Source organism: Ostrea edulis, chromosome 4, assembly GCF_947568905.1.
Source record: "Ostrea edulis chromosome 4, xbOstEdul1.1, whole genome shotgun sequence".
In the NCBI taxonomy this organism is placed as follows: domain Eukaryota; kingdom Metazoa; phylum Mollusca; class Bivalvia; order Ostreida; family Ostreidae; genus Ostrea; species Ostrea edulis.
In genome coordinates this window covers 38,798,163-38,825,831 of record NC_079167.1, presented here as the reverse complement: position 1 = coordinate 38,825,831, position 27,669 = coordinate 38,798,163, and the positions used below count along the sequence as shown (strand labels likewise).

At 34.3% G+C, this 27,669-nt stretch overlaps 1 protein-coding gene and 1 long non-coding RNA gene across 2 annotated transcripts in view; both read left to right on the top strand.

Annotated features, from left to right (window-relative positions):
• LOC125668992 (muscle, skeletal receptor tyrosine protein kinase-like) overlaps nucleotides 1-27,451 on the top strand; it is a 44,771-nt gene extending 17,320 nt beyond the window's left edge. The window contains exons 9-16 of the mRNA XM_048903439.2: nucleotides 7,985-8,308; nucleotides 16,068-16,198; nucleotides 16,773-16,965; nucleotides 18,457-18,481; nucleotides 21,334-21,591; nucleotides 23,891-24,066; nucleotides 24,452-24,697; nucleotides 24,916-27,451. Of these exons, the coding sequence (XP_048759396.2) occupies nucleotides 7,985-8,308; nucleotides 16,068-16,198; nucleotides 16,773-16,965; nucleotides 18,457-18,481; nucleotides 21,334-21,591; nucleotides 23,891-24,066; nucleotides 24,452-24,697; nucleotides 24,916-26,081 (2,519 nt within the window). The 3' untranslated portion in view covers nucleotides 26,082-27,451. The remainder of the gene's footprint in view (nucleotides 1-7,984; nucleotides 8,309-16,067; nucleotides 16,199-16,772; nucleotides 16,966-18,456; nucleotides 18,482-21,333; nucleotides 21,592-23,890; nucleotides 24,067-24,451; nucleotides 24,698-24,915) is intronic.
• LOC125668514 (uncharacterized) lies at nucleotides 8,323-9,889 on the top strand. Its single transcript, XR_007367661.2, has 2 exons — nucleotides 8,323-9,461; nucleotides 9,556-9,889. It is a non-coding gene; the product is annotated as an uncharacterized LOC125668514 (long non-coding RNA).
• Nucleotides 27,452-27,669: the final 218 nt, after the last annotated feature.

Sequence of the window (27,669 nt, the reverse complement as noted above, 5' to 3'; positions counted from 1 at the left end):
ATTTCAAGAAGGTCCTTTTGGTTCTGTGACCGATATACCATTGATTTATTGTCAGTACCTAAAAAAATTACCTGTATCAATTTAGTGTTTAAAAAATTCATGTATAAACTTGAGTTTTTCTGTTGTTTTTTTTTTTTCCTTTTTGATAAAAGAGCCATCTATGGGGAAAAAATTCCATGCAGCTCTTTCACACCAAAGCTTTTACTATTTTTTATTGTCACAGGATATTTTTTCTGATTTCGTTTTTCACCCTCAGATATTGCATAATATACTATATACATAATGAATGCGAGTCATGCATTAGGATTTAGTGTATTGAATTGCAAATGATGATATACCTGCATTTTGAAAAAGACAATCTTGTGTGTGTATGCTCAACTCATGTTCTAAAAGATCCATACTTCCTTTGATCCAAAAGATAAAAAGAAACAAACAAAACAGACCAAGGTCTAGATTGAATTAAATATGATAAGTTGGGTGGAATTGAATCGGGACATATGATCTGTATCCTAATGGTGGGAAACACTGGGGAGAAGCATTTACAGACGGCCTTAAAAGACAAATTTAGTTTGTTTACGATACGTATGTAGGTATTCAAAAAATATTAGCAATTGTGTGTTAAAAGGTAGGTAATCGTAGTAAGTTGATAAATCTGAATAATGAAAAAGGTGGCAAGATTCTCAAAGATACCTGTGAACTTGCAGTTGTTCAGCTGATAGAAATGTTTGTCAGAAATATCAAATTATTCAAGGTAATGCCTGATCAGATAAATTAGTTTCTATATTGAAATCATTTTAGTTTCTATTTTGAAATCATTTGTCATAAAATGTTCCAGTATTATATGTCAAGCAATGAAATGACTGGGGGGGGAAAATCACATAATACATAACTGTCATATATTCCAAATAAAAATGAGAGTTTGTCAGTGGGAACTCAATTATAATAAAAAAAAAATAATTACTTGAAAAGAAAAATTTAATATTTCTTGAAATAGCTGAAGTATTTGAAAACTTCTTTATTTAGAAGTATCATAAATTTTGATTTATTTGTGCTGACACTGCTGAGAAATTCTAGGTACAGTATGAATTTGGATGAGCATGCAAATAGGTTTTGATTGTGCATTTGACATGTACTTCATGACTGAATATCATGCCTAAAATGGCATGATGTATTCCCAAAATTTAAATTATTGTTTTCAAATGTTAACCTTTGTATTAAAGTCTTATATAACTCTTGTTTAATTGATCATTGGTTTTTATTTACAATGATAGTTTTAGAATAAGTGTGGACTTGTTGGTACGTAGAGAAAACATTTTTGTATATTTGTATTAAGAGGACTGAATATTCACATTGTAGTCAGATTACTCATACCTGAACAAATCTGTGATCATTATAAGGAAAAAGGGGCCATTTTTTTCTTTTACAGCCAATGTCATTCGGACACGAATGACAGCCTTATGTCCAATTTATGAGAAATATTTGTGGCCTCATTACTAAATCCTGCTTATGTATGGCCAAGGTTTGGAGTGCCCATCAATAATAGGTTGATATAATACTGTATTTATTTCTGGACATAAGAGGTTTTGCTACTGGGGGTGGAACTCATCTACTTTACTGATACCGTGATTTTGTATTTTGACAATTTTGATAGATCACACTCATTGCAGAGTCTTTAATGTGGAATAATTTGTTACTGTAAATCAATTTTTAAAGAGAGAATGAAGTTTTTATTATATGTAGTTTGAATTTATTTCAACCACCCAGAGTGTGTGGACCCTGAGGAAGTCCTTTATATTTTACCAAGCTTTTTTCACAAAGCTCCAGATAATTTTTTACCACAAAGAGTATTTACCCCCTGATTTGCAAATCAATGAGTATTTTGCTTTTCAGAAAAAGTCAAAAGAGTATATTGTTAATTTACTGATTATCTTTGCTGTTTGCCACTAATACATGTAAAGTGTATTTACATTCGCGAATGGGTAATTGTACGCTTGATTTTAAACTTTAATGCGTATTTGGTAAAATTTAATGAGTATTTACGCTGATACGCACCTTATCTGGAGCTCTGTTTCATACTCTATACTGATCCTCTTATTTTGGTGTGGTATTGTGTTAAACAGAGTGAAGAAACGATATCAATCTTATAATATTCCATAAAAAATTATTTAAAATGCCTGATCAAGGGTCAAGGACATTGGTCATAATAAAAATGTGACTTCTTGTGTCTAGTGGCACAGACTGTGCAACTTGAAAACCTATAACTGTTGGTCAGAAGTTGGATGATTTTGAATGGGTAGGTGAAGAAAAGAATCATTTAAGATTATTGAACATATTTATGGGACAAAGTCCCTGAGTTGATGCACATGAAGAAATCTAGTGTATGTGTCGACAGAATTACTGGGCTGGCTACGCGGTGACTGAGTACAGCCATAGATCATATTTCTGGGCTTTTGAGTTCTTTGGCTATCATTGAGGATTAAAAAAAAATTGACCCCACAACATTAGAATGTGAAATGTAAAATCAATTTCTTTCCCTTTGAAAATAGATCATTAGCCTCAAAACTGTTGAAGCATACTTGGAATTCTTTAAAAATATGATATTGAAAAATCTTATATAAACAATTGTCAACCCATGAAAAGAGTCTTTTTGTTTCAATGTCACATAATATATGGACTAGCCAAACGTAGTGTCCCAATAATGGGGCAGTGTATTATTATCAGAGTAACCCCTTACTAAACTACTGCTTTATAGAGGAATGAGTTTCTGGAAACCTTCCAAATATTGAAATCTATAGATTAAAGCTTTAATCACACAGGACTTTGTTGTCTTTATCCCTACTTTACATTTTTATGTACACATGAAATGTTTGTTTATATGTATAAAGTAGCATACCCAAATTGAGGTGGACAGAATTTTGACTTTGCTCTGTTGTAGAAATAAAATGAAGTATTCAAAAGTTTATCACTCAAGTGTATTTTGTAGTGAAATGTGTACTGAATGAAATTGAAACATCTTCATGATTCTCTCTCTCTCTCTCTCTCTCTCTCTCTCTCTCCATATATATATATGTGTGTGTGTGTTTTATATTAAGATCAGATGTAAATTTTTAGTGTTAATAAAAATTTCTAAATTCCTGAATAATTTTACCTGTATTTAAAAAAAACACCAAAAACCAACTAATCAATGTTCAGAAAAAATTTTATGACCAAATAAAACATGCAGGTGCTTCATATTGACCTCAGATATAGCTTCTTCCTCATATCTAGTGTTTGATGGCATACCTACCTGCATTTTTTAATTTTGATTGTATCTGATGAATGTTTTGTTTAGTTGTATTAAAATTTTATTACATAATGTCCGAAATATTTCAGGAATTCTCTTTTTTGGTCTGGCATAGTGATGGATAGGTCTCGAATTCTTACGTGAGAGAATTCCTTCCGTCATAATTCTTTATGTATATCAGATCTTTCATTCTCCCAATTCCCCTCGACTGTTGTACTGTGTAATACAATATTGGAGACCTATCACATATCTGTACCTCTGCTTTCAACAAGGGTTCTGAAGTGTTGTTACTAAAATTGTATACCACTTTTTCTGAAAAGAAATATAAGGTTATTCTGAATATTACCAGGTTCATACGTAGGTCCCATTCCAAACAAAATTTTGTCATTTTCCAAGAGAAGATGCGAAATATTATAAGATTAAAACATATGTTCCCATAGTCTCCTCCCCAATGCCAGCTAATTTTATGCAAAGGACCATTACTCTGAAATTGATGAGCTGACCATATTGAAAGTTTGACTCGATGTAAGAAAAATTGTACTGTAACAGCAAATCGGTGAGAAAACAAATAATTACTGTTTTTGCAGAGTTTTGGCCCTTTGCAATTGTAGATATGAGAGGATGTACATTCATTCAGCAATTTCTTTCATAATGCCAGAAAAGAAATTTGCATGCTTTCACAGTAGGGAATAGGGTGTTGAGGGTTACCAGAAGAAACTCTGTAAGGAATTTCATTTACAATCATGACTGACTTGTTGTATGTGCTGCTTCCTTCTGCATAACAGTTACAACTTCGACAATGCACTACTGGTACTACGAATATCATTCCAGTGTGGTTCAAAATGTTCAAATGTTTGATGTAATCTGATGTAAAATGCATATTGAGTAGGAGTATTGTGTTAAAATGAATGTGTGCATTTTTACTTCTCTATCTTTCTCTTTTTGTCTTTCTTTCTCTCTATTCCATGCTGTTCTGATACTCAATACATTATTTGGAGTATGTGCCAGGACATTGTTGAAAGACTTTGGGATCTAATACAAATTATCCCGTCCAAGAGTTCAGTTTATCAAAACAAGAGACTGATTTACCCTGGATAGGCTACCAAGTTGTAAGTGAGAAGTGTATATAAAGCTGTATTAGCATTGACAGATAACCCCCTGTTATCATCAAGAGGACTGCAATAACTCAGCCTCTAGAAATGTTTGTGAAATCAGTCATTTAATTAGCTGTTTAGCTGACCATTGGGGGTCATTATGAGGAAGATGCCTGGGTGAAAGTGAACAGATGTTCTAGCCAGGAGTTAATTAACAGCAATAGCAAGAAATGCACCATTGAATTACTGTTAGCAGGAAAGCATTTAGAGAAATGGTAACTATTATAGGAAGTCTTCTACATATATATTTGTCATTCAATCACTATCAATGAAATTTTAAGTCAACTTAGGTGACCTAATTGCTATTGGTCTGAGTCCACTTCTTCTTGATATCTAACATTCCAAATTATTATAGATTCTGCAGGCCCTTGGGGTTAGTGATACTTGAGTAACTGATTGGTTTGGCTAATAACTTTTGAACAGTAATTGCTAGAGCTTTGATATTTCACATGAGTATTCCTTTTGACAAGACCTTTTCGTGGGTACTAAACCATTTGACCTACTTTTAAAACATTTGACATTGGTCATGACTTCAAAATGGTAAATATTAAAGTTTTCATGAGCATTTGTTGTGACAATATCATTTTACTGGTACCAAGATATTTGTCCTTCTTTGGAATTGGTCATTATTGGGGGCATATGTGTTTCACAAACACATCTTGATCTTTTCTTTTTTTTTTTAATTCTAAGTATGCTTGTATATGTGTGGTTCTTAGAAAACTCGTTTTGTTTGCATCCTTTAACATTCAAAAGAAAATGATTTTGGAGAAAGTTATCTTCCAAAGAAAGTTGAATATTTGATGAGAGAGATGTATTTGATGTGTTGTATTCTATCAATGTAGCAAACAGGCTGTGATAAAATGGATGCATTTTATGTTAATGACAGAAATTTATCAAGTGATATATAAGCAGCTATGAATAATCTTATATGCCCACAATTAGTTTTGTGAATGTGGCATATCTTCCCCATCTGAAATTGGTTTAGAAATGATATAAAAGTTCATCTAAATGATTGAGAAGGGTAAAGAAAGTCTTTGATGTTTGAATTTAAGTATAATGTGTCATGCTTCTTGGTTTCAATTCATAGTCTGTCTGATAGGCTTAATGTATTAGTGTGTGGATAGGAGTGCTGTAGACCTGTTTGGTCTTTTAATTGGAATGTATGAAAAGGTGACAGAAACTCCATCTACATAAAAGGTATCAAAGAGTTCACTTGCCAAGTATTGAGGAACAAGGATCATGATGCTTTTTTGTGGGGATGACCTAATACATTGCACACTTTATCAGGGTCAGAAGGGTGTGTCAAGCCAACAAATTATTCCCATTAAAACTTGGAGATTAGTCATTAACTTGTGCTTCATTTTGAATCCATTGTGAATCACATTTGAAAGCAAGATGATGTATCATACTTCTATAATGTTAGGATTGTAAGTGGAAAAGTTCTAGCAAGACCGGAGCAAACTTTCAACTGCTCAATCAAACACATTACATTAACTGAGACCTTCAAAATCTAGAGATGTTAGTGTACAGGGAGTGTGATATTCTAAAAGTTCAGTTCCTTATTACAAACTGAATAGGCCATAAAAGCTCAATTTATTAGCTCACCTGAGCTGAAAGCTCAAGTGAGCTTTTCTGGTTGTCAGTTGTCTGTCCGCCTGTAAACTTTTTACATTTTCGACTTCTCTAGAACCACTAGGCCAATTTTGTTCAAATGAAGAGCCATGACTCCTTTAAATGAAAGATAATCACGAAAATGCAAAAATAGGGTTAGGTCATTTAAAAATCTTCAAGAACCACTGGGCCAGAAGAGCTGAAATTTGCATGAAAGCTTCCTGACATAGTGCAGATTCAAGTTTAAAATCATGGCCCCAGGGAGTTAGGATGGTGCCACAATAGGGGATCAGTTATACATACAAATATAAAGGAAAAATCTTTAAAAATCTTCTCAAAAAGACTTGGTTAGGAAAGTACAAATTTAATGGGATCAAAATTTTACATGTTAGTCATAATATTTAGTTGATCATACTGTGTCGTCATTTTGATTTGACAAATTTTACAGGAGTTACTTTGTCGAATCAAAATGACGACATGGTATGATCAACATGAATTTGTACATGTTACACTATAAGAACACTTTGTGGATGCAACTCCTCAGTAACCACTCAATGGAATTTGTTCAAATTTTGTAGGATTGTTAGTCACCATATTTAGTTGATCATATTGCGCTGGCATTTTAATTTGACTAATTTGGCAAGAGTTATGGGACTTTGGAATTTGTACATGCTACACTATAGGAACACTGAGGATGTAACTCCTCAGAGACCGCTGTACAGATTTTGTTTAAATTTTGTAGGATTGTTATGGGTAAGATCAAAAGTTCAATGTCCGACAAAAACTAAATCCACATAATTTTTACCTAGACCCTTTTTAGCCGCGTTGCGTAGCAAATCTCGGCTTTTAAACTGTCGAAGGATGGGCGTCCAGTCGGGCGGGCAGCGTCCACAATTAGCTTGTCCGGTCTCCAACTTCCATACTTTTTGGTGCGTCTTTGTGAGACTTGCATAACATGATCACATCCAAAAGAGGAAGGTTCCTATTTATTTTGAGGTCCAAAGGTCAAGGTCACTTTGTCACTAAATGCCATAGATTTAAGCTTGTCTTGTCTCTAACTTTCATACTACTAGGGGCATCTTTGTGAAACTTGCATAACATGATCACATCCAAAAGAGAAAGTTCCTATTTTGAGGTCAAAAGGTCAAGGTCGCTTTGTCACTAAATGCCATAGATTTGAGCTTGTCCTGTCTCTAACTTTCATACTACTTGGTGCATTTTTGTCAGACTTCCATATTTTGATCATATCCAAAAGAGGAAGGTTCCTATTTATTTTGAGGTCAAAGGTCAAGGTCTCTTATTTGAGCTTGCCTCTAACTTTTATATATGTACTTACTGGTGCATGTTTATCAGACTTCAAATCCTGATGACATTCAAGATTCATGTTGCTTTTGAAATCCAAAGGTCAAGGTCATTATCACACTAAATACCTATTGCAGCCATTCAAAGCTTCATACTTATAAACTATATTAAATACGTGCATGTTTTTACTTCGTGAATGCAAGCGTGTATAATTTTCCAAACTGCAACTCGGCCATACGCATCTTTGATGCATTTTAGCGATTTTTTTTCTTTTTCCACTAAAGTGTAATCAATGTCCGATGACAGAAACTTGCTGTAACAGGAGATTTTATCCCCCCGCCCCCTTCCAACTATTTGAATTTAGATTTTTATCCCTGTTCGATCTTTTGATATCGCTCCTTAGTCACCACATGTAGTTAATCATATTGTGCCATCATTTTGATTTGACAAATTATACAGGAATATGTTAGACTTTTGTGCTTTAACCTTTTTTGCAGCTGTGGAGAACATGGCTACGCGTAGCAATCTTGTTACAGATATAAAAGCTTCCATTTATATTAATGTAATTATGTGTCAAGGACATTAATCTGTTGTGACATCTGTCTAGAACATTTTTTTCTTCGAAATTTGACAGGGATGGAATTCATTAAGTCTCCAAAAAATGCCACTGTAGAAGAAGATCAAGGACATTCATTTCACTGCAACATAAAACGACCCAAGGGATGCTCAAGGAGAAAGGTCAAGGTTAAATGGTACCATAATGGCAGCAAGTTAATGAAGAAAGATGAGAAAGGAAGAAATTTTAAAATAAAGAGATCTGGAGCTGTTCTTCGTTTTGACAACATCAGAATGGATAACGATGGTGCATATTACTGTATAGTTAACTGTGTTTGCTGCAATGGTTCCTCAGGCACTACCATGAGAGCCAAATCAGAAAAGGCATACCTAAAAGTGGAAGGTAACATATTTTCATTATGTTAGTTTTGTTTTTAATATGGTGTGTTGTGCAGGAGTGGATTCATTGCTCTATAAATCTTTGTCTGCAAAAATGATGTTTATATAGGGTTTAAATTCAGTGTGTGGTCCCCATTTTTATTGTTTAGATTGAAGCGTTCACTATTGCTAATGTCTAATCAGCTAATTCTTAGTATCTGTGGGAAGTGTTGATACTGCATGTATTTACTCCTATTCGAATCGGTGTGCAAGATTTTTCAGAAAAAGATATTGCCATTCATGGTACACCGTACATGTATTTCAAAAATATTTTGCAAATCCTTTTATGCATGCAAGAAATTTATACATATCTTATGGCTACTTTCCTAAAAGTTTCCTTGCCCCTGCTGGGCTCCATTTTCATTGTATAACTTTTCTTACATTCCAATTTTGAATAACTTGATCACCTTCACCTTGTATATTTAAGAAATAAGATATCATTTTTGAATGTTGTTGGGATATGACATGAAGTTGGTCACGTGATCAAATCCTATAACGCCCAAAGGGCGTTATAGTAGATTTGATCACGTACCAACTTCATGTCATATCCCAATAACATTCAAAAATGATATTTTATTTCTTATATTTATATTTTCTATTTTGATTTGTGTTCTTACCGAGCTTCCATGATTATGTAGCAGATGACCAAACTAACGATCGTAGAACACAAAATATAGTTCGTTAGAGTTTTATCGAATAAAAAATTAGGAACAATATAAAAGAGAATATAAGATAGAGATATTTAATTGAAAATGTTAAAAAAAAAAAAAGACGAAACATGTGTAAAATAAAGGTAATTTAGAGCGTAAAGTTAACTGAAATGACAAGAAGAAGAGCGGAGTAAACTACATCCGTGATGTGATTTGGTCGCGATCAGCGATGGAGAAACTGGTGTCGGTCTAGCTTACTAAGTTGAAAACGCTTGTTGATCACAGATTTCGACAGAAATTCAAAGGATCTGAGAGAATTGATGGTGGATATGATGGGTCAAGTTAACATTAAGATCTTAGTCGGGTTTTTGGAAAGAAACAACGGTATGTTCATCGTTAGGACTCGCAGTAAACGTAGCCATGCAGGAGACGATTCAAGACAGTAGGACAGATTTAGACAAAGTGCAGGTAGGTTGCGTCTTTTATTTACCTTCAGTGTGTGTAAAAGAAAATAAAAACGAACTGACGGAGTTTTTGTTCACTTGAGAAATTTCTGTTGTAGGATTTTAATGAAGACTCGCACCGGTACCCTGACATGAACATCTATATTTTTCGAGCCTCGAAACCAGCCTTGCTTATGATCATGCCGAGTCATAGCCGTGATGGAAGTTGCCAGGAAACAACAGGTTAACTTATCATAAAGTAAATAGGCTTATAACTCTGTCTACATGTCTTCACTTCCAATATCATAGAACTTTATAAAATCGCCATGCAGAAGTTGCAGATGGTATTTAAAACTGTATAAAATGAAACAACAGAATGATATGTTTAATGTTTCTCTTTTATAAATTGATGAAATTCTTGTTTGTTTACAAAATAAAATCTGTATAAATATCCTGCTGCGTTTGTTTCTGTTATGATATCATTGCAGTGGCGGATCCAGGTTTTACGAAGGGGGGTGGGGGTGAACGTCAAGTATTAGCCAAAATACTCAGCCATTTTGGGTCCCAATCTGGAATTTTACTCGCACTATTTCTATTATTTAAATTTGTGGCGGGGGGGGGGGGGGGGGGGGGGGTCTAAATCCCCCACTGCATTGCATAAGCAAGAAGCCAGGTGAAAATACAGGAACTGACTTTTGAAGCGGTGATTGTATTCATACGCAAGAACAAACTGATCACGTGACCAAATTCATGTCATACGAAATTGAACATCGATTTCATTAGTACTGTCATATAAGGAAGTGCATTGGCAAATGTAAATATTGTCTTTTGAAATGCTGATGATCCAGTGCTAATGGTTTATGTCACGTGTATAGTTTGGGTAAGATTAAGTTTGGAAAAACGAAACATGAATAAGTGAACCTCAAATGAAAGTGGAATAAGTCGGAAGACTTTCAAGTTTTTTGAAGCAAGAGATTGCCAGAGCAGTGGTTTCAGTGTTGAGAATATTAATTTACAATGGATGCTGGAGGTTATTATGTAATGGCTGAAACGATTCATCAAAATATTGATGTTCAATATAAACGTTCGATTCATTGCCTCAGTGTTTGGTTCAATGCATTCTTGACCTGAATTTACTATTTTCACATGCACGAGAAACAAAAGGCTTGGGGTAATTTGTGGAGTCCATGAATAAAATTCATGTTTATCATATATAGGATAAACATTTACAAACCACAACACAGGACTTTGATAGAATTGCTTACAAATAAAATAAAAGAATTCACATGCATTACTGAAGGAATTAACTGATCATGATTTTGCAACTCTTAACCAGAAATTAATATAGCATTAGCGTAATTTGACTATTAGCATAAAATAATTGCACTTGAATTATGGCCCTGCTAATTATGCAACATAACTATAGCCAAACAAATAAGATAAGTTAAAAAAAATCATGTAATGTCTTGGCCCTTCTTACACTGCTGTGGAGAGAGGCTAAACCCCTTCCATTTTAATCTGTCTCATGTGCTACCCAATAAAATACTAGATTTACTTCTGTCAATTGATCAATAATATTGATATGATATATCAATCTACAATTCTTAAAAAAATACTCAGTTATTTTAATAAAAACACATGAATAGGAAATGCCATTGCCAAAGCCAATAAGGCCAGAATAAAAATATAGTTTGTTTCCCCCTTGCCCAACTGAGTCTGAGAAAGTTACACCAACCCAAAAGTTTTTATTCCGTCATTCTGGCAATTTTTTTTTTTATTTCCGTAAAATTTCAGGGTAAATTCAGGTCAATAATTTAAAAAATCCGATGAAAACCAAGTGTTCATTGTATCAAGTCTGACAAAAAGACTTAGAAATTTTTTTCATTCAGGAAATTAAAACCATATAGATTTGTTTTTGATTATTTTCAGTTTTATTTTTATTTATTTATTTTGTTTTATTTTCAGTTTTATATATGTAAATAGCATACATGTATGTATACAACATACCTTCATATACTATTTTATATTGTATCTGTATAATACTGCTGTCTGTTTATATGTTTTCAGGACCACAATGTAAACTAGTTCTAAACTAATTGTGCTATCCTGTTTAAATAAAGGACATTATTATTATTATCATCAACTGTTTTATATGTACAATATGTATACGTTCAGTGGTTAGATAAAGAGTAATTCTGAAATACATGAAGTACTGTCCGAAATATCAACACCTTCCCCTAATTGCCAAACATGACAATCAAAGCAGAACTTTACGCAAGAACCAACTTTACGAGTTTGACGAAAAATATGGAATGATTTGCTTTATGACGTTTTGGTATCGGACTTTGTTAATGGTCATGGGGATTTCATACTAAATAAAATTCTGCTGGCTAAAAGAAACTTTTTTACCTATCTACCGACCCTCCTCTGAAATTTAGGGTCGGGAGAGGGGAAACAAACATTTTTGAATATGGCCTAATGAATCAGTTTAAACTACAGAGCCAACAGGCATCTTACCGTTCAGTGGTTTGGAAACAGTTTACTTTTGAAATTTTGACTGAATCTTCGTAATTAATGGTTTCTTCTATAGAATATATCGTATTGAAAATATTGAATCGTGGCATAAGTATTCCAATACGTATTGCATCGTGAAGTGGGTGTATCATTTCAGCCATAAAATTTGATGAAAATAAAAACACAAGTATATATTCATGATATAATCAGAATAAAAGTGTTGCCGCTGAACCTCTATAGATGTCTCTGATTTGTACATGAGTAGGCGAGTGTTCATATTTAATACATTTAGGGTGACTTTATTTTGATTATATTAATCTTCAGTGCATGCTCCCTCAAATACTGTATACATGAATCAGTGGAGCTAGACACAGATCCATGTTTCGTTGACTTGTCACAAAGAAGTACTGGGAGGAAAAAGACATTGATTTTGTCTATTCTTCAAGGTAGTTCAGTTGACTTAAGATGTCCACACCCTTAGTCTTGTACGATTATTCATTCATGAAAATAGGCCACCTTAATCCACAGAGATTGATATCGGATTAGAAATAAAGGTATTTCAGGTACATCTTTTACTTTCCAAATAAACTAAGGGTGCATTAAGATTTGGGGTATGTTTGTTTTCCTCTCACACTTGACTATGTTTTTACATACCGCCTTGTCTGGTGTGAATCACCCAGATCATGTTATCACAAATTACACAAAACCTATTTATTCAAATCCCAAGACCTTGTGCTATTATAATTCTGTGATAAATGGCAATTAATGAAAGAGATATAGGTAATATTGACACAGAAGTGTAGGGTTGATGAGAGGTTTACTGAGTTTTATGGCACCAAGTGCCTTTGAGTAAATAGTCTGGTCACTACATTGCACACTGTGGTAGGTAAAACTCTGCCAAGCATGTCACCCCAGGAGAGAAAGCTGGTGACATTTCACAGCAAATGGCCACTTGAGTCATGTCTGCACAAGAATTTGTTTTGTTGTAGAAGATTTTCGATATTGATCAGTATAGTGCATGCTCTCGCTAAGTGCTCTTCTTTACAAAACGGGTATCTAGCCATAAAATAAGGCATTTAATGGAAAAGATGAGCATGCAGTGGCAAGGCATTGTTGGTTTGTTAAATTTTTATTTGGTCGGTTAAGTTTTTTGTTTTTGTTCTAACAAATAGACAAACATATCATTCAATCATGTTGTGGACTTTAACCACATTGAGGAATAAGTCTGATTTCTAGTATTTTAAGACAGAAAAATAAATCAAAACACACTATTGTTTAGTTAATGGAGTTATTTCCCTTTTCACAGCATTCTGGTCTTTGTAATGGATGTCTTCTTGCAACACTTCTGAAAAAATTAGTTTGATATATGTCCTGTTCAAAGAAGTAATTCTCAAACTAAATTGCTCCCACAACATAGCTTTGAAGACTTGAAAAGAAATTGATTTTATATTCTGATAAGAAATAAATGTAGGCAATGTATTAAAGTCAAGATTAGCTGATCTTGTGTATATGAAATCAATACTTCAGCATTTTCATATGGAGAGAAATAATGGCATGTAGGTTTTTTTTTCCAGACATATTAATATTTTGGCATTAATACTGAGAGGGCATTTCAGGAGAATGGGCTGTTCTTGTATTATATATAGGATCAATACGCAGACCTGACAATTCCTGCTTTTGTATATTAGACACACCCAGAAATGTCAATGCTGATATAAATTCAGCAATTTCTGCTGTGTTTGACATATTTGAGGTTAGGGGGTTTTTTTTTTTGGCTCACCTGAGCATGTCTGCTATGCAAAATTCACAAATTCTGCACGAATGGTACATAACATGATGCAGAATGCAATCCTGCAGGGTATTAGTTGTATCTTCTTTTTCTTTTTTTTATTGTTGAATGAAGTTTTTAGAATTGATTATGAATAGTATCTGAATATTGCCAAGAGTTTCTAACAGGCAATTTCAATACACACTCATTTTGAAGTGCCACATGACTTGGATCTGACCTATCACCAATAACCATAGAGAATTAGTAGGATGTATGATAAGATGTCGGATAACCATAGAGAACTAATAGGATGTATGATAAGATGTTGGATACTTATAGAATTAGTACTATGTATGTCGGATACTTATAGAACTAGTAGGATGTATGATAAGATGTCGGATACTTATAGAACTAGTAGGATGTATGATGAGATGTCGGATACTTATAGAACTAGTAGGATGTATGATAAGATGTCGGATACTTATAGAACTAGAAGGATGTATGATGAGATGTCGGATGCTTATAAAACTAGTAGGATGTATAAGATGTTGGATACTTGTAGAACTAGTAGGATGTATGATAAGATGTCGGATACTTATAGAACTAGTCGGATTATAAGATACTTATAGAACTAGTAGGATGTATAAGATGTCGGATACTTAAAGAACTAGTAGGATGTATGATAAGATGTCGGATACTTATATAACTAGTAGGATGTATGATAAGATGTCGGATACTTATAGAACTAGTAGGATGTATGATGTCGGATACTTATAGAACTAGTAGAATGTATAAGATACTTATATAACTAGTAGGATGTATAAGATACTTATAGAACTAGTAGGATGTATGATAAGATGTCGGATACTTATAGAACTAGTAGGATGTATGATGTCGGATACTTATAGAACTAGTAGGATACTTATAGAACTAGTAGGATGTATGATAAGATGTCGGATACTTATAGAACTAGTAGGATGTATGATGTCGGATACTTATAGAACTAGTAGGATGTATGATGTCGGATACTTATAGAACTAGTAGGATGTATAAGATGTCGGATACTTATAGAACTAGTAGGATGTATGATAAGATGTCGGATACTTATAGAACTAGTAGGATGTATGATGTCGGATACTTATAGAACTAGTAGGATGTATGATGTCGGATACTTATAGAACTAGTAGGATGTATAAGATGTCGGATACTTATAGAACTAGTAGGATGTATGATAAGATGTCGGATACTTATAAGATATGGAGATATGTTGATGGTTCACTGTCGGCTATGTAGGTATAAAGAAATAGGATCAGTAAAGGAGCAGTTCTGCCCAAATTTTGAAGTCTTCTTTATGAGATATATATGGCAACCATTAGGAATTGATACAGTTGATATTTTAACAGCATATTGTTTTTGTCCTGTCTGTAATTGTCTGAAACTTTAACCTTGCTAATAACTTTTGAACAGTAAGTGATAAAGCTTTGATATTTCACATGAGTATTCTTTGTGACAAGACCTTTCGGTGGGTACCAACAATTTTTACCCTTTGACCTTGGAGTTTGACCTACTTTTTGAAAACTTTAACCTTGCTAATAACTTTTGAACAGTAAGTGATAGAGCTTTGATTTCACATGAGTATTCCTTGTGACAAGACCTTTCCATTGGTACTAAACCATTTGACCTACTTTTAATTTTTTTTTTTTACATTGGTCATAACTTATAAATGGTAAATATTAGAGCTTTCATATTGTACATGAGTATTTCTTGTTACAAGACCTTTATACGGGTACCAAGATATTTGTCCTTGTGACCTTGGCCATCTTTTTTTTTTTTTTCTATCGATGGGAACAATATGATATTTTTGTTTTTGTATGTTAAATTAGCTGTTGACACATCCAAGCAATAAAACCGAGAGATATCATTTTCATGAAGCAACATAATTGAAACTTTGATTAAAAAAAAATTCTCTGTAATCCCATAGTGCTACAGTTGTGCCAATAACCTGGATGTTGAATGCTTCAGATGTTGATAAATAAAATGTACCAAGTACTTATAAGTGTTAAAATTGGAAACCTACTGACAACAAACACTGAAATGTTTTATTTGGGGTATTGTACTGATATTCCAATGTTATCAAGCATTAGCTATAAATGATTTTCCCCAAGTATGATAAATAATAAATATGAAGCTATAAAATAGGAGGGGGCTTAACTCTTCATAGAATAGCCAAACATGCATCCTCCACAGAATGAGTAAATTGGTATGAATCAAATGTACACATGATGAATTTCACTGTACTTTTAAATTATCTTTTGATATATGTAAATAAGTAGAAAACTTTCATTTCAGTTCCTGTAAAGTTCATTCAGAAGCACCCTATTGATCGGCACGTGATGTATGGAGTCTCTCTACAACTTTTGTGTAAAATAAAGGGAATCCCTGCCCCAGAATTAGAGTGGCTGGACAAAAATGACACAGTGGTGAGTGTGTATGTAATGTATAGAAATATGTAGATCAGGAACAATCAGCTGAAAGCCTTGTCACTTGTGCAGTTTACATTATTTTTCATGTATTTAAGGGATTACCCATTTTGAGGACTAAGACATGTAACTAATTTTACCAGGATTGCCAACTTGCACAAAGATTTGAAGTGCTCAAAAGATATAGTCAGTTGTTCATGTCAAAGTCTCTAGAAGGAAATTTCAGAATTATTTATGCCCTGGTAATCGAAGACTCGGGAGCATATAATTTTCGGTCTGTTAGTCTGTCTGTAAATCTGTAGCTTGGTCATGACTCTTGAACGCTTGGTACTAGAACTTTCATATTCCTTGTCACAGGACCTTTCTATTGGCACTTTTCAAAGCAGTGTCATGGAGATTCCTTATGGGAAGTGATAATGATCGAGTTTAAAATCATAAAAGGATTATGATGAAACATGGTTAGGATCATGATGAAATGATAATTTCCTCTTCTATAATACCTATCAAATAATTTCTGTTTATAAAGAGGTATTGGAGTTTACATAACAAGGTTTTCTGTATTTCTTTTTAACAGCTGAATTCCTCAGAGATAAGTGGACTAACTATCATTACTTCAAAAGAACCCGAGATGCAGGAGTCCGTCTTAAGCATACAAGCTGTTACCACCAATTTGACCTTTAAATGTCGGGGCAAGAACCATCTGACCAGTGGACTCAAGGTCAAAACAAGGGAGGCCCAGGTAGTGGTTTTAACACCACAAATCAATGGTAAGAGCAATTAAATACTTTTTATTTTCGATTTTTTTAAGTTATGTCCCTTTGTGCTCTCAGCTCTCTAGTAACCTGCAATGCCCTGCAACTTTGCATATCAAAAGTTATCATAAAATCAGTTGCATATTTCTTCTCTTTGTGAGGTGTCTATTTAACAGTCCCTCCTGTGATCGCTGGGTTCTTTCTGATTCTTTTGAGTAGCCTCCAGAAGAATAACTTGAAAAAGTACAAATATTTAGATAAAGGTTTATTTTGTTGTTAGCCAGACAAAGACTTTAATTAGGTTAACAAAATACTGCAAACATTTCTTTTATAAATATTAGACTATAACGAAATCCCTGAGTTCATACATATTTAGGACTGGTGAATAGTGACAACAGAGAGAAGGCATGGGGCTAGAGATTGTGGAAGATTCTTCATGCAATGTTTGCTACTTTGATGGATTCATAAGATAGAATACCATTGACATCTTTATCAGTTGTGTTGGCTTGAGCTCAACAAACAGATGATGTTGAACATTTCAACAGAGATATACTTTATCTATATAGAAAACTCATTGTGCATCATTGGAAAGAAAACCAGTATTAAAACAAAGGCTGTTATTTGGATTTAATCCTTTCTAATTACTGACAGGATTTATGACTGCTTGGACTAATGAAGAGAATGAAAACAGCATTCTAGTGATGGTTATCCATAGCATTTAGAGTTTCTTCTCCATATTTTGAAATTTTGTGTGTTTTAGTGTTCTATGATATGTTTCAATATCGTGGCCCCTACTGGGCATGCTCAGTTGACACAGCCAGCCTGTTTATTTTCCTACAGACATCACAGAGGATGCTAGAATATTAACAAAATATTTTGATCTTAGAACTTGATAAACCATCTCCGATGATTTTTTACATTAAGATAAGAACTTGAAAATAACTTGTTCTATTATAAGTTGATAAGAATTTTTGATTAGACAGCTTTGGTTCTTTTGGATGAGAAATTTCATGACAGATGGCTCGAGAAGAAATCTAGTGATCTGAGAACCTCTTTTTCACACTGTAAAAACTTGCTTTCTCCCTCTGCATGTGATTTTGATAATGAGGTGTTGGTCAATGTGGACATTAACTTGAGAGAGATGGTTGTTATTGAAAGCAGGCAGTGGTGAAAATTGACGCCTCCCTCTACTGTGTTTCACGGACACTTATCTTGGCTTGTCATGTTCTTATTTCTGGTTTTATGAAACTTTATTTTGAAACTTCTATTTTTTTCCCCCTGTGAATTGAGGCTGAAGAAAATAATTGAAGCTCGTCTTTCCTGATAAAATGTACTTTTCCCCATTGAAGGTGGATTTTTGATAAACAAAGTGTATTTCGTTTGGTGTTTTAATGAGAGACAAATTTACAGTGGTAGGAGAACAGTAGTTTTGAAGGATTAGCACGATGCAAACCCATTCGCAGAAATTATCCTTTTTACTTGCAATTCTTAATTTTGTTTCTACAGACAGAGTCAGTCCTGTGCCAGAAAGGTGAGTACAATTTTGATTTTTTAACTGAATATTCTGATATTTTTCAAATTGTAGCGTATCACATGTTTACTCCTTTATCCAGTGGATATCACCCATTTCTTAAATTTTAATTATTACACTGTTTTCCTACGCCGTTTATGATGTCACAAATGTCAATTTTACCTAGTATGTTTACAGGGGGGTGGGGTGGGTATGTTATCATGTGATAAAATATCTCCCAAGGCTTGGGGATAGAAAGTACACAACTCATTGAATATAAATTATATCAGACCATGGGAGATTCTCTATATATACATTTTTATATGTTGCAAAAAAAATATGATTAAGGTATGACATGTACATTATTTGGGGCTGAATATTCTCATACTTTTTAAATTATAATTATGTATGCATTTATATATGTAACAAAAAAATAGATATGGTACATGTGCCTGTGATGGATTCCCATCACAGTTAATGATCATCTATTGTTCACTTTGTGAATTATGACCCATTAGTACTGAACAATGCAATCGGTTCTTTCTAATCAGGAACCCACAAGAGGCAGCATGAGCCAATACAATGAGACAGAATAAATGATTTATGTTTCATTCAATTTTTTTATTTGGGGGTTGTGTAAAAAATTATTTCCGTATTCTGGTGATAATCTCAACAAGAACGTCACCTGCAAGTTGCTGGAAAACTTTTATCGTGGGAAATAATATGTGGAAAAGGTTTTTCCCTTGGCTATCGCATGGCTCACTAAAAAGCACTTGAAGTATGGTGTATGTCAAGCAGTGAGCCAAAACAAAACATATACAAAGTCATCTGAGGGCAAGGGAACTTTGATCCCAGGCTCTCACATGATATGTTTTGACTTGATAAAATCATAACACGTCCCTAAAACAAGCCAACTGGGAATTATGCAGTTTTCTTTGCTTTTATTTGTATTATACATTTGTTAATCTTCACCAAAAAGAGAAAAAGGCTTCATGTTAGTAGCAGGGAAGGATCCCATTTCTCTGAGACATCAATTTATCAAAATTAGCATATAATTATTGAAATAATGTGATAAGTTGCAAATGCTGAGCAAACCTTTATATTTCTGTAGGTCACCCCATATATGTGTGTGTGTGTGTGTGTGAGCAAGTGACCTTGAACTGGTTTGGTGTAAATGTGGAGAGTGACTATTGCCCAGAGGCAGCATGATTCGGCATGATTTAGGAATGTTTAATGTCTGTGATGGATTGGTGACCAATTTAATTTAAACATTGATAAATTCAAAGAATCGGGCAACAAGCATAGCCTATGTAGGCTTCCTCCCCATCAGGGATTTACCCTTCTATTGAGTGGTGAGTGCTGTTGTCCATGGACCATGTGTTTGACATGATTAGACAAACACTATTTACATGATTTTGCAATGTTTAATGTTGTCTATGATGGATTGGTGACCATTGAGTGACTGTTCGGTCATGTCCCAATCATCCCAAGTGCTCCCCACATTGTAACTATTTGTCAGTTTGGCTCCATTTCAAAAGGTCAGCAGCTCTAAAAATTGTCATTTTGGATTAATTTAGGTTCATAATCTTGAAAACTTATATGTCATTCCAGTCTAGAAGAACTGTGCTTTGTCATATTTCACCAATGAAGGACCCCATGCATTACCTAGAACATGATTTAAATGCATTTCATGTAATAGTATATAGGCCATTTCTGTTTTTATTTTCACATGGTAAGAAAAAAAATAGGCCATGGCTTGCAAGTGTACTAGTATTTACAAGAAGTTCCTATGTGGTTTGCCATTTAGGGGTTATGGATGTTAAGGTCTCTTGGAACACCTGTATGTAAAGTAGTCACTTCAGCTGTGGAGTCAATATTCACTTTGTGCTTCACACCAAGGGACAATTTATTACTAATCTTGTCCCATTGCATGTATTGGGTTCTAGAGTGTAGTTTTGCTCAATTAATTCAACTTCATCTATAAGGATAATGATATTTGACACTCTCAAAGACAGAATTCATTTGGTTGAAGTCAAGTGTTCAGAATTGATTTTTGTTGTTGATGAGGTCCTAATTGTTGGGTAAGACTTTGAGTTGAAGCTGAACATTAAACTTTTAACAGGACTGTCGAGTATTTTAATGCTCTTTAAGTACATAATTTTGGTCCAAATGTGTTCTTGAAATTTACAACTGTAATTTTGGCGACTTAACCAAATAATTCCATTTGCAAATTATTGTTGTAAAATTTGATGGATAATGACATTGAATGATTAGGTTGAATACCATTGAATTCTGTTTGCATTTTTATTTCCAATTAGTTTCTAATTTGTGTGAAATAAAAGTATGATGTGAAGAAGATTGATCAAGTTTGCACTGGATATTACTCAAGGATTTTTAAAGCAAAAGGTGCATTTAAAGTACAGTACTTGCCCTATCATGCATGTGAACAATTACCACACCAGCCAAGATGGAAAGCACATCAATGAAATGCATTAGAATCACTAAATTTCAGGGGCTCAATTTTCAAGAGTTTCGTGGACACCCTTCTCATGAATTTCAAACCACAATGAAATGCACAATATTTTTTTCAATATACAGAAACCATATCCCCAAAAGTACACACACACACACACACCAAAAAAAATTTGCAAATCTCAATATAATCCCAACAATCCATGAAAGTTGACCCCCACAATTGTAAATGATTCGAGTGGTCCTTGCATTATAGTGCATATGTTCGAACAGTTTTATTACTTGATGTTTATTCCTGGGTTCTCGTTCATGTGGTCTTCTATATTAAAAAAGTTTTACGTTCTTGTACGTATACATTTATTTCAGTCATGATATCAAATGAACTTTTTCAAAAATTTCAGGTCCCATGGAACATGTGGTCGTTACAATGGAACATTTTGTAAGGATGTTTTGGGAAATAGTGTGATCTTTTTCAATGCTTCCTATGGTAATCCATCTCTTGATCAAGAGTCTCAGGTGAAGGAATTGATGGATGGAGTTTTGTCGTCCATGGTGAGGAAACCTGCCTGTAAAGATGCAGCCCTCAAAGTCTTCTGTAACTATGCCTTCCCAGGATGCACTGAGGAGACTGGAAAGGCACAACCCATCCACCTCTGCAAGTATGTGATTCATCATTGAATTTTGCATCAGATTTAGCTCATATGAGTTAAAAACTTATGTGGTATTTTGGTCAACTGTCATATATGTGTATTATCAATAAGCTTTCCATATTTTCAACATATTCAACTTCTTCAAATCATATGAATCAAACTGCAACCAAACTTTCACTAAACCAGCCTAGGGTAAAGAAGATTTACAATGTCAAAAATGGAGTGGGAACATGTTTAAATTTCCTTGTCTTTTAAATGTGATATATGCAGTGCAAATTCAGGTTCATATTCAGACCCCCAAAAATCACACAAGGACAGAGTAGGTTCACAATTTGGGTCCAATATTTTCCCCAATGACTATATTGGAATTACAGCCCTTGGCCGAGTATGGAAAGGTCCAGTGAATGTTGTTACCCATGCCTTTTCTGATTTGATGTTGCTAAGATTATCACATGGTTGTGTTATTTCAAACAATATGGCTACAGAATGATGGCAGTGTAAAGTTTGTCAGTATCCAGGAAGGAAAATAAAATGGTGCATTTCATAGTATAAAATTTATCAGTTCTGCTACCCTAGACTTTCAGATGTTATGTTGTATATTAGATGCTAGAGACTTGAAAAAGCATTTTTATTGTTGTTCCCCATTTGATCTTGGACATGTTCAGATGTTTTTTGCTTGATGGAGGATATGCATATTTAGTATCTGCACTCCAGAAAAAAATAGAATGGCAAAAGTGAAGTGATTGAAACTGATCACTTGTATTTGATATTACCTGTCAGGAAATTTTGATTCGTATTTTGATAATTGCGATCATGAATATAAATTTCATTGTGCTCAGATCTATGGCATCAGTATTTGCAGTGAAATATTGCCTTTCAACAGCTGAAAGCAAGCTTATCTTTAGATGAAATCAATGGATTGAACAAGTAATAATCAACAATTAATGTGGGGATATTTCTATAGTGTTCTATGTCAGTTTTAATGCATCATTATATTCCTTAAAGACCTGATTCTTTGTTGATGAGTGATATGTGTTCTTGCATCTTGATCATTGAATGGAATGTTGTAATGATTTATAACAAGTGTCTTACTCGGATTTATCAACAATGAATATTAATCTGAAAAAGGAAATAAATCATGAGGTTCTGACAGCAAGTTTTTAAGATGTATATCAATAACAAATTGCCATCCCTTACAATCTAGATGCAATTACTTTCTAATTAATATGGGGCACTGATAGATTTAAATCACTTACAACAGATCAGCTGCTCTTTAGCATAAAGGTGGGCGGTGTACAAATTGCATAATTATGATTTCACACACATCATGAATAAATTGAAGAAAATATCTATCCATGTTGATGCAAATTTTGGAGTGGAAAATCTGTTTGTCATTAAACTTCATTAAGATGAAAGTAATCTTCATTTACAAGGTTTAGTGAATGTTTTTAACAAAATTTGGTGCAGATGTTACAACATTCAGTGCATGGGAAAGATATTACTCCTCTTGAAACAAGTGGTAGGTCTGAGCAAACCTTTAAAGCAGGCGTCAGAAGTTGTTGAAAATTTGTCAAGGTTTCTTCAAAGGTGTGGATACAAGTAGTTAATGGCGGAAACGAAATGATTTATGGCAGATTAAAATCAACAAAAGATCTTGTCCTGTCTGAATAGGATATAGATTGTGAAATTTCCTGACATTATGACAAACACCACCCCCACCCCCCTTCCTCTATTTTCACAATGTTCCAGAATGATATTGAATTGGGGGGGGGGGGGGGATATAGATTTAATTTCAAATTTATATTAAAATGTTTTCTCCTGTTTTCATGAATCATGTAAACGGGATTATCTTGAAAAGTTTGGATGAAAAATGTGATTGGTATCCCACAAGTCACCAACAGTGAATTAATAAAAACCATGTTTCTTTTCAATACATTTGGACCTGTTTATGATCAATTGATCTGAGATTTTTCATTGATATTGAATTGAAAGGATTAGCTGTGTTCCAATTAAAACAAGGCCACACACTATGCAGACTGAAATAGTGAATGGGGGGGAAACATTTTTCTTTTAGAGACCCAGTGTTAGTGGAGGTTAAAGGAATGATATTATTTGACCAGATTTGCCCCTGGCAGTGTACAATATACCAATAGTATTTGAATCTGTTTAGAATTAATAGAATGAAATTCAAGTAGGTTTGTAGTTTTAAATTATAAAGCACTTTTTATTACTATGGGATTGCTTTTGTTCCCATAAAATGAATTTAATTGATGTGACAATTTTTTTTTTTTAAATTTGTGAACTTCAGTGAGAGTTGCTTGGCTGTGAGAGATTTGCTGTGCTTTGACCAGTGGAATGAAATGAAAGCAGCCAGAAAAAGCAGCATTCCTCTCCCAGACTGTAACCGGTTGACGAGCAAATATGACAATGCCTCGCAGTGTATTGATGGCAAAATTTTTCACAAGGAACCCAGTCAAGTAACAAGTTAGTGATGTTTGAAAGAAATATTGAAGCCGTCAAATTAAATCTCTCCCCAACCCCACCCCAAGAACACCCAAGGCTCTGTTAGCTTACAGCAGTCACAGATGGGTGTTACCTATGACCAAAAGCCATATCATAGAATATCTACTACTTTTATGAAAGAAGAATACCAATCATATATGTAGCTTTATGACTGGAGATTACTATTGGATAGATCTTGATTATGACATAGAAAAAACCTGATACATACAATATAATAAACAACAAAGTGATAAACAAATAGAATATTAATGAAAATTATGTTTTGCTGATCAACCATTGAAGCAAAATTGCAGGAATAAATCATCCTGAAATACTGATAATTTACAATGATCAGCATATGTTGTAGATAAGTGCTACATGGGCACTGGACAGTGGTACAATGGGACGGTGAACGTTACGAAGTCGGGGATTCCCTGTCAACCATGGGACAGTCAGCAGCCTCACTCTCACCAACGCCCTCCGTCAGTGTTTCCCAGCCTTCAGGGAGCAGAAAACTATTGCAGGAATCCAGGTTCAGAGGAGGACCAACCTTGGTGTTACACTGTCAACATTTTGCAAAGATGGGAACTCTGTGATATTCCCAAATGTCATGGTAATATTTTGAAAAATCTAGCAATTATTTTATGATGAAAGTAGAAATTTTCAGTATGCACCACAATACATTGGATCAAGTACCGATATATTGTAATACATTAGAAATGGAAAAACTGGTTTTGTATTTATAGTATATATTTTTATTCATATGATCAGGTCCACCATTTTCATTCAAAATAACAGCCAGAATTTGTATGTATGTGTTCTGTTTTACAGTAGAGATCGTCCCTCTGGAGATGCCAGCAACCCAGGACTTCACTGTCATCATCATCATCATCGCCATTGTCATTGCCCTGGTTGTTTTTGTCTCAATTCTAATGGGTGTGCTCTGTTGTCAGATCTCAAGGCAACGAAAACATGTTAAGTACAACAGCACACCACAGGATGACCTGGACATTGACATCGATAAACTTCCGGCAAACTCTTGTTACCACAAACTCTCTGAGTGTTCTAAAATTAACCCCAAACTTCAGGGTATGGAATATCCTAGAAATGATATTGTGTACATCAGGGACATAGGACAGGGAGCTTTTGGGAGGGTGTTCAAGGCTAGAGTCCCTAATATTGTCGAAGGTGAATCGGAATCTCTGATTGCTGTGAAAATGTTGAAGGAAGATGCTTCGGATGAATTACAGCAAGATTTTCAGCGTGAAGCATCATTGATGGTAGAATTTGATCATCCAAATATTGTGAAACTCTTGGGGGTTTGTGCAATAGGTAATCCAATGTGTTTATTGTTTGAGTATATGAAGAAAGGTGATTTGAATGAATTTCTTCGCCTCAACAGCTGTGACAATTACATTATAAGGCGTCACAGCATGGACATTTATTCGCAACAAAAACCGTCATTAAACACTTCTGACCAGCTGTATATTGCAAAGCAGTTGGCGTGTGGAATGGTGTATTTGTCTGAAAAAGGATATGTGCATCGAGACTTGGCCACCAGAAATTGTTTAGTAGGGGATGACCTGGAGGTCAAGATTTCTGACTTTGGACTGGCAAGAAGCATTCATTCATTAGAGTATTATCGTGGAAGTGAACATGATGCAATACCTATTCGTTGGATGCCCCCAGAATCTATTCTTTACAATAAGTTTACTGTTCAATCAGATGTGTGGTCATTTGGCGTTTTGCTTTGGGAACTGTTTTCCTTTGCACTACAACCTTATTATGGTATGACACATGAAGAAGTTGTTCAGTTTGTAAAAGAAGGAAAGGTGCTAGCTTGTCCTGAAAATACCCCCAAACAAGTGTATGACTTAATGAAAATGTGCTGGAACTCTAAACCAACTTCAAGACCTCTCTTCCAGCATTTACAGAAGTGTTTGAACTCTATATATGAGGATTACCAAAAGAAGAAAGTGTTGAGTGAACTTGTATAGCATTCATAAAGAATGTGAACAGTTACTTTGTTCCTTGACATAAATACAGGCAGCATTCTTCTATTTGAGCCAATTGATGTGATTTGGATACTATGCAGCATTGATTATACTGCCAAAGTCTCGTCTCTCAACACGCCAGGAAGAGGTGTGGAAAGAAAGCTTCATTATTCCAGTTTGCCGTTTCCTCCTGAGAAGCGACATATATATTAAAGGGAAAGACTCCGTATTTAAACAACTGAAAAATAAACTCAACCTGTGCCAATTATTTACATTTTATATCAAAACATACAAATGAAAAAGTTAGGTTTACATTTATAAGATGAGTTAGTTTATGCTCCGCATTGTAATGGAATCTTCTCAAGAGCTGTATCATTTACTTGTTTACTTTGGTTTCAAGACGGTCCCCTCATATTTTTTCTCTGCGATTTGTATAGAGATATAATTCTCAGCTGCTGGAGTGACGTCTGATCATCTGATGCAGAGTATTTCAGCCGGCTTGGATTCTGCCTTATCTGCAAAATGTCTCTTTATCTCACCAGCTATTTCAACTGATGTTAGGGGGATTTGGGATTGACTCCTATCTGATTATGGAGTCTTGCAGCGGCCAGAGTTAAACGTGATCAAATTTCTGATAAGATGAATAAGGCAGTTTCCTATTAATATCGAGTATTAATTTTGACATATCTCTGAAACATCATGTGTTCTGTGTTAACATTTCTATTAAAATTTTAATTTAGGTCAGGAATTGGTTGCTGTAGATCAGATTCTGTTAGATATTTGATATTTATGTAATTTTTTGAGAAGAAAAAATGTCCTACCCATCAAAACTAGTCATTATGTACAGTGTATGTGAGAAAGTGTGAAAGTAATAATTGTTTGTGGTACTGCAGTATAAATTCATTTCGGCATGGAAAAAGTATGTATGTAAACATAATAGTATTTATGCATTCTTAACATGTTTCAGACTGATGGCATGCCAAATATCTTCAAACTAAGAAAAGTGGAACAAGAGTGGTGAAAATAAGCACATTTCATGCACTTTGCAACTGAATTTTATATGGAACTGTATTGATAGAAATTATCAATGTGTATACAATTCTGGGGAATGTGCCAAGTCTCTTCTTTAGATGTGATATTTGGTGACAACAATTTGCATGCCATCAGCAACTCGGTTGAAAATTTCATGAAGCTCTGATGAATACTGTGCATCAAGGAGCAGTCATTTTTCTAGTCAACATTGAATATTTGTGTGAGTCCCATTTGTATTGCAAGTCAAACGTATGAAATGCTAGCTGCATTTGTTTCCTGCGCTTCCATAAGTAGGTTTGTGATAATTTTGTATATTAACAACTAAAAAGAATGCATTTTTACTGGGTTTTGTCTTTATTTTTCAGAGTTTATTTAAACTCTGAGAGTTAGTTGTTGCTGTCAAGAGATATAACAAATGGGTCAATAATCAGTTGCTGTCCATCTAGACACACTACTATAACAGTATACGGTTATCGACTGAGTTCGAGGATAACGGCTGTTTTGTTTGGGCTGTTTTGTTTGACCTGAGAACGGATCTGTTGCCCAAAGTCATAGGCTG